At 42.8% G+C, this 13,092-nt stretch overlaps 1 protein-coding gene across 4 annotated transcripts in view; it reads right to left on the bottom strand.

Moving 5' to 3' along the window:
* abcc4 (ATP binding cassette subfamily C member 4 (PEL blood group)) overlaps positions 1–13,092 on the bottom strand; it is a 624,022-nt gene that overhangs the window by 237,866 nt on the left and 373,064 nt on the right. For all 4 annotated transcript variants that reach the window (XM_087987997.1, XM_087987995.1, XM_087987994.1 and 1 more), the window contains one exon: positions 10,561–10,640. In XM_087987997.1, the coding sequence (XP_087844123.1) occupies positions 10,561–10,640 (80 nt within the window). The remainder of the gene's footprint in view (positions 1–10,560; positions 10,641–13,092) is intronic.

Raw genomic sequence — 13,092 nt, 5'->3', positions numbered from 1 at the left:
TGACCTTGTCTAACAGGTATGAGATTTTTGCTCCCTGTATGGATGAGGAAAAGGGCTGTGAATAGGATGAGCCAGCTGACCGTGGCACCATGGTGCAGGAGGCCGTTCAAGACGGGGGAGCAAAAAGGCAAGTAGCTGTTATAGGGATTCTATAATTAGGAGGAGAGATATTATCCTTTCTGAGCCGGATCGGGAGTCCCACATGGTGTTTTGCCTGCCTGGTGCTCGGGTGTTGGACATCTCCGACCGGCTTGAAAGGATATTGGAGCGGGAGGGGGAGGATCCAGTTGTTGTGGTCCATATTGGCACCAACAACATAGGCAAGGCTAGGAAGGAGGACCTGCTGTGGTTCTGTTCGCCAAGCTGGAAGTTTTTGTTGCAAACGTTTCGTCACCTGGCTAGGCGACATCATCAGTGCTTGGGAGCCTCCTGCGAAGCGCTTCTTTGATGTTTCCTCCGGTGTTTATAGTGGTCTGTCCCTGCCGCTTCCGGTTGTCAGTTTCAGCTGGTCTGGGACAGACCACTATAAACACCGGAGGAAACATCAAAGAAGCGCTTCGCAGGAGGCTCCCAAGCACTGATGATGTCGCCTAGCCAGGGGACGAAACGTTTGCAACAAAAACTTCCAGCTCGGCGAACAGAATCACAGCAACGAGCACCCTAGCTACAAATCTTTGCACAAACTTTGAAGGAGGACCTATTTGGGGATTATCAAGCACTAGGAAGGAAACTGAAGAATAGGTCCTCAAGGGTGATAATCTCTGGATGACTGCCCAAGCCATGTGCTAATTGGCATAGGGATAAGAAAATTAGGGAAGTAAACATGTGGCTAAGAGATTAGTGTGGGAAAGTGGGATTCCATTTCATAGGACATGGGCATCAGTTTTGGAAGCGGAGGGATCTGCACCGATGGGTCGGTCTCTACCTGAACCGATCTGGAACCAGTGTTCTGGTGAAAAGGATAAATAGGCTGGTCACTAGGACATTAGACATGTGATTCGGGGGGGGGGGGGGGGGGGGCGGTAAGGGAAAGCAATAGGGAGCACGGAGTCAAGTAGAAAGATAAGCAACAGGTTAGTATATGTGCAGGGTTTAAGTTCAAGGCAGGCTCGGAAAGAAGCAAAAAGGAATGATAACTTAGGACATATTACTAGAGATGTTGGAAATCATGAGGATAAGAAAATTAGCATTAAGGCGCTTTATCTAAATGCCCATAGTATTCGTAACAAAGCAGATGAATTAACGGCACAAATCATCATGAATGAGGATGATGTGGTAAGCATCACAGAGACAGGGTTGCAGGAAATTTAGGACTGGCAGTTAACATTCAAGGATTTATAACTTATCAAAAAGACAGGGTGATGTGCAGAGGGGGGGGGCGGGATTGCCTTGTTAGTTCAGAATGAGATTAAATCTATGGCACTGAATGACAGAGTCAGATGATGTGGATTCGGTTTGGGTGGAGTTGAGGAACCACAAAGGCAAAAAAATCTTAATGGGAGTTATGTACAGACCCCCCCCCCCCCTCCCCAGTAATGGTCAGGACCAGGGACGCAAGATGTACCTGGAAATAGATAGGGCATGTCAGAAAGGCAAGATCACGGTGATCATGGGGGACTTCAACATGCAGGTGTACTGGGTGAATAATGTTGCCAATGGATCCAAAGAAAGGGAATTCATGGAATGCTTACAGATGGCTTTTTGGATTGGCTTGTGATGGCGCCCACAACGGAGCAGGCTATTTGGACTTAGTTCTATGTAATGAGCCAGACTTTATAAAAGATCTTAAAGTAAGGGAACACCTCGGAGGCAGTGATCATAATATGGTAGAGTTTAGTCTGCAGTTTGAAAGAGAGAAGGCAAAATCAGATGCAATGCTGTTACGGTTAAATAGAGGTAATTACAGGGCCATGAGAGAGGAACTGATGAAAATTGACTGGAAGCAGAGCCTAGCAAGGAAGACAGTACAGCAACAATGGCAGGGGTTCTGGGTGTAATTGAGGGCACAATACAGAGGTTCATCCCAAAGAAAACAAAGTTTATCCGGGGGGGGGGCTGACAAATGAAGTCAGGATATGTACTGAAGAAAAAGACAGAATCTATAAAGCGGCCAAGAGCACTGGGAAATCAGAAGATTGGGAAGACTACGAAAACAAACAGGGGATAACAATGAGAAATTTGGAAGGAGAGGATCAAATATGAAGGTAAGCTAGCCAGTAATATTAGAAATGATAGTAAATATTTCTTTCAGTACATAAGAAACAAATGAGAGGCAAAAGTAGACATTGATTGCTTCAAATTGATGCTGGAACGCTAGTACTGGGAGATAAGGAAATGGCTGAGTATTTTGTGTCAGTCTTCACAGTGGAAGACATGAGTAATATCCCAACAATTAAGGAGCGTCAAGGGGCAGAGTTGAGTATGGTTGAGTATTCATTACAAAAGAGAAAGTGCTAGAAAAGCTAAAAGGTTTAAAAATCGATAAACCTCCTGGCCCTGATGGGCTACATCCTAGAGTTCTGAGGTGGCTGAGTAAATAACGGAGGCGCTGACTGTGATCTTTCAAAAATCACTGGAGTCAGGGGAAGTCCCACATGATTGGAAAATTGCTGTTGTAACCTCCTTGTTCAAGAAAGGATCAAGACAAAAGATGGAAAATTATAGGCCAATTAGCCTAATCTCAGTTGTAGGTAAATTCGTGGAAGTGCAGGGTTGGATTAGAACAAGTCAATATGGATTTAGTAAGAAGAAGTCATGCCTGACAAACCTGCTAAAATTCTTGGAAGAGGTAACAAGTAGGTTAGACCAGGGAAACCCAGTGGTTGTTATCTATCTAGATTTCAAAAAGGCCTTTGATAAGGTGCCTCATGGGAGGCTGATGAGTTTGGTGAGGGCCCATGGTGTTCGAGGTGAGCTACTGGCATGGATTGGGGATTGGCAGAAGACAGAGAGTTGGGATAAAAGGTTCTTTTTCGGAATGGCAGCTAGTGACAAGTGGGGTCCCAAAGGGTTCAGTGTTGGGGCCGCAGCTGTTCACTTTATATATTAATGATCTGGACAAAGGGACTGGGGGCATTCTGGCGAAGTTTGCCAATGATACGAAGTTACGCGGACAGGTAGGTAGTACTGAGGAGGTGGGGAGGCTGCAGAAAGATTTAGATAGTTTAGGACAGTGTCCAGAAAATGGCTGATGAAATTCAGCTTGAGCAAGTGCGAGGTCCTACACTTTAGAAAAAAGAATACAGGCATGGACTATTTTTTAAACGTTGAGAAAACCCATAAAGCCAAAGTACAAAGGGATCTGGGAGTGGTAGTCCAGGATTCTCTAAAGGTTGATTATAGGTTGAGTCTGTGATTAAGAAAGTGAATGTAATGTTGTAATTTATCTCAAGAGGATTGGAATATAAAAGCAATGACGTGCTTCTGAGACTTTGTAAAGCTCTAATTAGGTCCCATCTAGAATACTGTGTCCAATTTTGGGCCCCACACCTCAGGAAGGACATATCAGCACTGGATCATGTCCAGCGGAGATTCACACGGATGATCCCTGAAATGGTAGGCCAAATGTATGATGATTGGATGAGGATCCTGAGATTGTATTCATTAAGAGTTTACACGGTTGAGGGAAGATCTAATAGAAACTTACAAAATAATGTGCTTGGCTTAGAAAGGGTGGACGCTTTGAGGTTGTTTCCATTCAGCGGGGAGACTAGGACCCATGGGCACAGCCTTAAAATTAGAGGGGGTCAATTTAGAATGGAAATGAGGAGATACTTCTTCAGCCAGAGAGCGGTGGGCCTGTGGAATTCATTGCCATAGAGCGCAGTGGAGGCTGGGATGTTGGGTGTCTTCAAGGCAGAGATGGATAAATTCTTGATCTCGTAAGGAATTAAGGACTACGGGGAGCATGCAGGTAAGTGAAATTGAAACAACAATCAGTCATGATTAAATGGCGGCGTGGACTTGATGGGCCCGAATGGCCTTGCTTCCACTCCTATGTCTTACGGAATTCCGTCCTTCATAGCATTGTAGGTCTACCTACAACATATAGACCGCAGTGACTCAAGGTGGCAGCTCACCACTATCCCCTCAAGGGAAACTAAGGATGAGCAATCAATGTTGGTCCAGCTGGAGATGTCCACGTCCTATGAGTGATTCAAAAACACTTGAGTATTACAAAATCACGAGTTAATTTGTGTGAATAGGCCAGGAAAACGTCCTAGGCTGTAGATGATGTTAATGTAAGGGATGTGATACGTGTTGTCAAGTCATTGTTATGGACTCAGTCCAGAACAGTTCACTCGTGAAGGAAAGAATAAGTTCATGATGGACAATGACCTATTAAATAGAGTCATAGTAGCTGGAATTCATTTATCATGATGCCAAAACCAGATGGCTTAATCTATATTATTATCCTATATTATATTCGATATTATTATTGCAAAGTCAACATGTTAACAAAAGTGGACTCATATCCTATACCAAAATTGGAGGACTGCATTGAAAGAATCGAACATCTGATTCATCACCAAAGTTGAATTGTTGGAAGAATATTGTCTCTATCAATGGCTGGAACATGCTGGAGATATTATGTTTTATAAAACCAAGGAGACTTTGTCAATGCAAAATCATGACATTGGGAATGAAAAATGCACCAGCAACATTTCAGTGATTAACTAATAAAGGAACTGAAGAGCCATGTAACTTCATGATTTAGATTAACAACTTGTTGTTTCAATCAAATTAAGGAAGAACATTTTCAACTGGTCTGTTTAATTGGCTACAGAAAGTCAATTTGGTTTAAATCTAGCTAAGAGTGAATTTACCAAAGATGAAATAACTTATTCTGACCACACTGTGGGCCACGGTCAAGTAGTACTGAACTAGTGAAAGTCAGGGCTTTTTAAATCTTCCCATGCCTGGGTCAAAATGTGAAATTTTGCAATACGTTGCCATGAGTGCATTTTATTGGAAACTTACTCTGCATTTCACTACTTTTACAGCTTTTGACAAATTTATTAAAGAAAGGCAGCAAATTTCCATTAATGCAAGAAAATCAGTCTCTTTAACAACTTGAAAGGTGTGGTGACAACTGAACCTGTTTTAGCACCGCCGGATTATGAAAAGCCATCCAAATTGGCTGTTAATATCAACTGCTGGAAAAGCGCAGCAGGTCAGGCAGCATCCAGGGAACAGGAGAATCAACGTTTCGGGCATAAGCCCTGCAGACCTCACTTTCTCCTGTTAATATCAACTACAATGGTGTGGGTTCAGTTTTACTACAAAGTAACAATATAGAGGATCAAACAGTCACTTTTTTAAAAAAAACTATGCGCCAACAGAAATATTTGATGGTGGAGAAGATAATAATGAATCTTGTGTAGGTGCGCTTCAGCATTTTGAAATATACATCACCAACAATGTGGAAGAAAGCCATATTTGTACAGACCAGAATCCCTTGATTTTTTGGAGAAACTTTAGGACAAAACCTTAGTTGTTCTGATGGAGCTTAATCCTCCATCGTACAATTTAAAAATCATTCTTGTAGCTGGAAAAGACAAATGTTACAGCGGGCACTTTTTCATGAGCACCTATGCAGTGATTGCAATGAGGTTAGCCAGGTGGAATTTATAGCATATAAGTTTCCCGATTAAGGCTGTTAATCTGGTACAGTCAGGGAACCCTGGCTACAGATAAAAAGATGAATGTCAGACATTTTGAGAGCTGCTTGGAGGGAGCTGGACCAATGTCAAGGATTTTCTACCTGCAGATAAAGGGACTTGGTGACAGGATTCCAGCCTCTGTGGAGTTATTTCAACCAACGAATGAACCACATTGCTATGATGAAAATAGGCTTATGAAAAAAACAGTTGCCATGTAACTCATTGCATATTTAATGTGAACGTGTTATAAATAATTTTAAATTACTTTTTAAAATAGTCTTGTGTGATAAACTTCTGTCTCATTGTCACAAGCAAATTTTTAGACTTGTGTGTTTATGTTTCAGTGAAACACTGCCACATTCAATTAAACAAAATCAAAACATGATTAATCAAGACAGACTATTCTGGGATCTAACCTGTCCAATAGGAACATCAGCTAGGATCAAAACACAATAACATCCTTCCTATGTTAAGGAAACAAAACTATATAGAATATCCCAGGTGCTATCTAATTAAACTCTATACAATTGAAGACAGACTTTACTATTCCTGTCATCAAATCTTCTTGTGATGAACTCTAATGTACCATTACCCTTTCTACTTGCCTGCTACATCTGCATGATAGCTTTCAGTGACTTGTTGATGAGGACACCTAGGTCTCTTTGCACATCTACACTTTCCAAGCTCTTACCATTTAAGAAGAACCTCTGCACATCTGCTCCTCCTACCAAAGTGAATATTTTTCCACATTAGATTCCATCTGCCTTGGTACAGAACAGAATTATGGAATCCGTACAGTGCAGAAAGAGGCCATTTGGCCCATTGAGTCTCCACCAACCCTCTGAAGAGCATCCTGCTAGAAAATTCAGCTAACCTGTGCATTTTTGGACTAAAAGAGGAAACCAAAGCACCCAACATGCACACATGGGGATAACATGCAAACTCCCTACACAGTTCTCCAAGGCTGGAATCAAACCTGGGTCCCTGGAGCTGTTAGGCAGCAGTGGTAACCACTGTGTAACTATGTTCTTGCTCACTAAGTCTATCCAAATCCTCTTGGAGCCACATGATATCTTTTTCACAGCAGAGTTGCCCCCCTAATTTTATGTCATCCGGAAACCCAATCATATTACATTTGCTCCCCACACCCAAATCAATTATATATATGACTGGGGAACAAGCAATACTGGATTTAGCGTTGTGTAATGACGTAGACTTGAAAAGGGAGCTTAAGGGGAAGTAACCTTTAGGAGGCAGTGATCAGAATATGACAGAATTTACTCGGCAATTTGAGAGGGACAACATAGAATCAGAGGTATTACAGCTGAATAAAGACAACTACAGAGGCATGAGGGAGGATCTGGGTAGAACTGACTGGAAGAGAAGTCTAGCAGGAAAGACAAAGGAACTGCAATGGCAGGAGTTTCTGGGAGTAGTTCAGGAGACATCATCCCTAAGAAAAATCAGCATGGCACAGGGAGGATGAGGCAACCATGGCTGACTAGAGAAGTCAGGGAAAACATAAAAACAAAAGAAAAAGCATATAATGTGGTAATGGGCAGTGGGAAACTAGAGGATTGGGAAGCTTACAAAGACCAATAGCGGGCAACAAAAAAGAAATAAGGAGGATTAAATATGAAGGTAAGTAGCCAGTAATATAAAGGAAGACTGTAAGAGTTTCTTAGATATATAAAGGGCAAAAGGGGACATTGGACAAATGATGCTGGAGAGATAGTAGTGAGGAACAAGGAAAGGACTGAGGAACTGAATAATTACTTCACATCAGTCTTCACAGTGGAAGATATAAGTAATGTCCCAAAAATTCAAGACAGTCAGCGAGCAGAGCTGAGTATGGTGACCTTCACCAAGGAGAAGGTGCGAGACAAATGGAAAGTTCTGCGAGTGGATGAATTGTCTGGACCAGATCGACTATATCCTAGAATTCCTGAGGAGATAGCTGACGAGATAGTGGAGGCATTAGTGGGGATCTTTCAGGAATCACTAGAGGACTGGAAAATTGCTAACGTGACACCAATATTTAAAAAGGGACTAAGGCATTAGACTGAAAATTACAGGTTGATTAGCCTAACCTTGGTTGTGGATAAGATTTGGGAGTTCATTGTAAAGGATGAGATTTCTGAATACCTGGAAATGTATGATAAAATAGGTTTCATCAAGGGGAGGTCATGCCTGACAAATGTGACGGTGGCACAGTGGTTATGGGCGGCACGATGGCACTGTGGTTAGCACTGTTGCCTCACAGCGCCAGAGACCAGGGTTCAATTCCCGCCTCAGGCGACCGACTGTGTGGAGTTTGCACATTCTCCCCGTGTCTGCATGGGTTTCCTCCGGGTGCTCCGGTTTCCTCCTACAGTCCAAAGATGTGCAGGTTAGGTGAAATGGCTATGCTAAATTGCCCGCAGCGGTGGGTGAAATGTAGGGGAATGGGTCTGAGTGGGTTGCGCTTCGGTGGGTCGGTATGGACTTGTTGGTCCATACCGACCCACCGAAGCGCAAGGGCCTGTTTCCACACTGTAAGTAATCTAAAAAAAAGTAACGAGCAGGTTAAACAAAGAGAGGCAATGGATGTTATGTACTTGGACTTCAAGAAGGCCTTTGACAAGGTACCGTACAGGAGGCTGCTGAATAAGATAAGGGCCAATGGTGTTCGAGGCAAGGTGCTAACATGAATAGAAGAATGACTGTCTGACAGAAAGCAGAGAGTGAGGATAAAGGGACTTCCTCAGGATGGCAGCCAGTGACAAGTGGTGTTCTGCAAGTACTGGGATCACAAATTTCACTTTATACATTAATGATCTAGATTAGGGAACAGAGGGTGTTCTGGCTAGGTTTTCAGTTGATACATTAGATTAGATTAGATTAGATTAGATTACATTACATTACAGTGTGGAAACAGGCCCTTCGGCCCAACAAGTCCACACCGACCCACCAAAGTGTAACCCACCCATACCCCTACATTTACCCCTTACCTAACACTACGGGCAATTTAGCATGGCCGATTCACCTGACCTGCACATCTTTGGACTGTGGGAGGAAACCGGAGCACCCGGAGGAAACCCACGCAGACACGGGGAGAACGTGCAAACTCCACACAGTCAGTCGCCTGAGGCGGGAATTGAACCCAGGTCTCTGGCGCTGTGAGGCACTGTGCCACCACTCCTCCTCTGATTCTATTTGGATTTGATCCTTGCTCTCTCCTTTACATTTTCAATCACTGAGGCATTGCCCTCTGCTGAGAATGGCATGGATTCTCACTGCCACTCAGGTGTTTCTTTTCTTCCTGGTGGTGCAGTATCAATAAAGTTTTATGCACTCATTGTTTTGTCACTGTGTTCTACACCTACACACATACAGCATGGGTGCTGGGGAAAATAAACACTACCGCTGTTTGAAGGTAGTGTAGGGCTTTATGAAAAAAAAAGAGGAAAAGAAATATATAACCCAGGGATTAGAAACTCCTCAGTTTTCAAAGTTTGAGAGAAGATTTGTAGCTCGGGTGCTCGTTGTTGTGGTTCTGTTCGCCGAGCTGGGAATTTGTGTTGCAGACGTTTCGTCCCCTGTCTAGGTGACATCCTCAGTGCTTGGGAGCCTCCTGTGAAGCGCTTCTGTGATGATTCCTCCATCAGGGAGCCTCCTGTGAAGCGCTTCTGTGATGTTTCCTCCGGCATTTATAGTGATGGAGGAAACATCACAGAATTGCTTCACAGGAGGCTCCCAAGCACTGAGGATGTCACCTAGACAGGGGACGAAACATCTGCAACACAAATTCCCAGCTCAACGAACAGAACCACAACAACTCCTCAGTTTATTAAAAAAGAACAGCATATTAGAATCTCCTCAGAAAAGAAGTAAAAATAAAAACAGAAGACTCAGCCAGTGTACTGTGTACATCTAAATAAAAGTTCTGCTATCTGTTTGGTTCATCATCTTCATTCATTTTTACTTACAACCACATTACCACCAATACAAAGGGAGTAGCACAGCACCTCTTGTGTTCCAATGTTTCTATTATGGTTGTGTGAAAGCCTCTTGGGACAACTAGCCAGTTATTATGAATTATGAGGCTTAAGAGCTGTCCTGCAATTGATTAACAGATACAAAATAAATAACATTTCACCTGTGGCATGAATCTATTTCACCAAATTTGCAGTTGACTGATATTGTTACGTTTTAAAATTACCAACAACATATCTGGAGGTTTGGATATGACTTCGTCAGCATCAAATTGGTTAACAAGAGCTGTTGAAATTAGAGCCTATCATATAGAAACCATTCACGCCCTGGCTAAGAAATTTGCTAAATTATCAAATATTGGAAAATTGAGTTTGTCTCATTCTCAAATAAACCTCAAATAAACATTAGACTGTTCACTTAATTATCAAACGCTATCCCTGTCACCTTCTACAAAACCTACACCACTTTCTTTATTGTCAGTAATGATGTGTTCTTTTGTGGTCACACACTCGCAATTTGCTTGTCTTCTCTGTCCTGCATGACAACTAATTGTTTTGATACTTGTGGCCACATTTTTCAACATTACCTGAATGTGCCCCAAATTACTGGAGGCAAATGAACAACTAGCTGTAAAGCATGCAAATATAGACGACATGACATGACAGCAGGAGTCCTGAGACCACTCTTATACATAGTAATTATTCATGGCATTAGATTTTCACCATTGCTTTAGTGGGTCATAGAATTACAGCAACACACTCCATGATGGGCAGACAATAAACCACACTTTAACTCTGTTGGAAGAGTTCTTGCTCAGAAAGTAATTGTTTTGTGATCACAGTACTTTAGCAGCAAAGATTACTCAGTGACCCATAAAATGATCACACAATATACAATTCAAGAATTTGGAAGACAGAATTACCTGTAAAAAGTCCATGCAAGTATAGGGCAGCAAATCATCCAAGTGGCCAATGTCTTTTGAAAAACGGTTTAAGATCCGACCTGACAAGTCATAAAACAAAAAGTTGAAATATTCTACTAACTTGAACAGTTGCATTATTCTTTTAATAAGTCAATCATATGCCTCATCTCCTTTGAGAGTCAAAGAAAGCTCCTGTAGGAGATCACTATCCAGAGGTTTACAAATGACCACTCAACATCTTGAATAAGCAGGACGATTTAGGAGCAATAAACCCAGCTGAGCATGTTCAGTTGCTGATTTCCTTTAATTTAACTTATTTTTCGCATCAACCTGTTCAGAGATTTTATTACACCTCTGAAGCAGGTGGAGCCTGAAACCAGGTGTCCTGTCTCAGGGATAGGGACACTACTACTGAACCACAAGAGGGCACCCATCCAATTGCTGCTGATATACTGAATCTGATTAAATCACTTATAAAAATTTTCTTGATAGGGGTCAATCAGTGAGGCTTTTGACAACATAATGATTATTTAGAAATCTGCATTTTTAAAAATGCAATCGTGGTATCAGTCTGTCACTGGGTGGGCCAGCATTTATTGAGAGAAAGTGAGGGCTGCAGATGCTGGAGATCAGAGCTGAAAATATGTTGCTGGAAAAGCGCAGCAGGTCAGGCAGCATCTAAGGAACAGGAGAATCGACGTTTCGGGCATAAGCCCTTCTTCAGGAATGACTTGTCCTCATTCCTGAAGAAGGGCTTATGCCCGAAACGTCAATTCTCCTGTTCCTTGGATGCTGCCTGACCTGCTGCGCTTTTCCAGCAACACATTTTCAGCTCGGGCCAGCATTTATTGCCTGTCCATATTTCTCTTGAGAAGGAATGGTGATCTGCCTTGTTTGGATTGGCTGGAGCTGTTCCCTTTCAATGGGGGAAATTGAGAGGAGATTTGGCTGAGATACATAAAATTGAAAGAGATTTGGATGGAGTAGATTAGCGGAGGTCGGTGACTAGAGGATATAGATTTAAAGTGTTTGGTAAAATATTAGAATGGAGTTGGAGAAACATTTTCTTCACTTACAGAAGGGTCTAGAACTCATCATCTGAAACAGCAGCTGAGGCAGAAGCCGCAATCTCGAGTGAATTCTTAGAACAGCATAAAGGCAGTAGGAATATACTTAGCAGGAAAATCAGGAGGGAAAAAAGGGACATGAGATTTGCCTCTTTGGCAAATAGAGTTAAGGAGAGTCCAATGGGATTTTATAAATATATTAAGGACAAAAGGGTAACTAGGGTGAGAACAGGGCCCCTCAAAGATCATCAAGACAGCCTACATGTGGAGCCGCAGGAGATGGAGAGGATACTAAACGAGTATTTTGCATCACTGTTTACTGTGGAGAAGGACATGGAAGATATAGAATGTGGGGAAATAGATGGTGACATCCTGAAAAATGCCCATATTACAGAGGAGGAAGTACTGGATGTCTTGAAATCCCCAGGACCTAATCAGGTATACCCTAGAACTGTGTGGGAAGCTAGGGAAGTAACTGTTGGGCCCTTTGCTGAGATATTTGTATCATTGATAGTCACAGGTGAAGTGCTGGAAAACTGGAGGTTGACGATAGTGGTACCACTATTTAAGCAGGGTGGTAAGGACAAACCAGGGAATTATAGACCGGTGAGCCTGGCATTGCTGGGGGAATCCTGAGGGACAGGATTTACATGTATTTGGAAAGGCACTATCTGATTAGGGATAGTCAACATGGCTTTGTGCGTGGGAAATCATATCTCATGAGCTTGACTGAGTTTGATGAGGGCAAAGCAGTGGACTTCAGTAAGGCATTCGACAAGGTTCTTCATGGGAGACTGGTTAGCAAGGTTAGATCTCTTGGAATAAAAGGAGAACTAGCCATTTGGATACAGAACTGGCTCGAAGGTAGAAGACAGAAGGTTGTGGTGGACGGTTGCTTTTCAGACTGAAGGCCTCTGACCAGTGGTGTGCCACAAGGATCGGTGCTGGGTCCATTACTTTTCATCATTTATTTTATATATTTTAGATTACTTACAATGTGGAAACAGGCCTTTCGGCCCAACAAGTCCACACCGACCCTCCGAAGAGCAACCCATGCAGATCCATTCCCTTACATTTACCCCTTCACCTAACACTACGGGCAATTTGGCAAGTCCAATTCACCTAACCTGCACATTTTTGGACTGTGGGAGGAAACTGGAGCACCCGGAGGAAATCCATGCTGACACAGGGAGAATATGCAAACTCCACACAGACAGTTGCCTGAGGCGGGAATTAAATCCGGGTGTCTGGCGCTGTGAGGTAGCAGAGCTAACCACTGTGCCACTGTGCCGCCCAATCATTTATATAAATGATTTGGATGTGAAGATAGGAGGTAGAGTTACTAGGTTTGCAGATGACACCAAATTGGAGGTGTAGTGGACAGCGAAGAAGGTTACCTCAGAGTACAATGGGGTCGTGATCAGATGGGCCAATGGGCTGAGGAGTGGAGGATGGAGTTTAATTT

The sequence above is a fragment of the Chiloscyllium plagiosum genome, unplaced genomic scaffold, assembly GCF_037043375.1.
Source record: "Chiloscyllium plagiosum isolate Xiang-an unplaced genomic scaffold, Cpla_swu_hap1 HiC_scaffold_6, whole genome shotgun sequence".
Lineage (NCBI taxonomy): Eukaryota > Metazoa > Chordata > Chondrichthyes > Orectolobiformes > Hemiscylliidae > Chiloscyllium > Chiloscyllium plagiosum.
The sequence above is the reverse complement of the archived record's forward strand: the minus strand, read 5'-3'. Positions and strand labels throughout refer to the sequence as shown.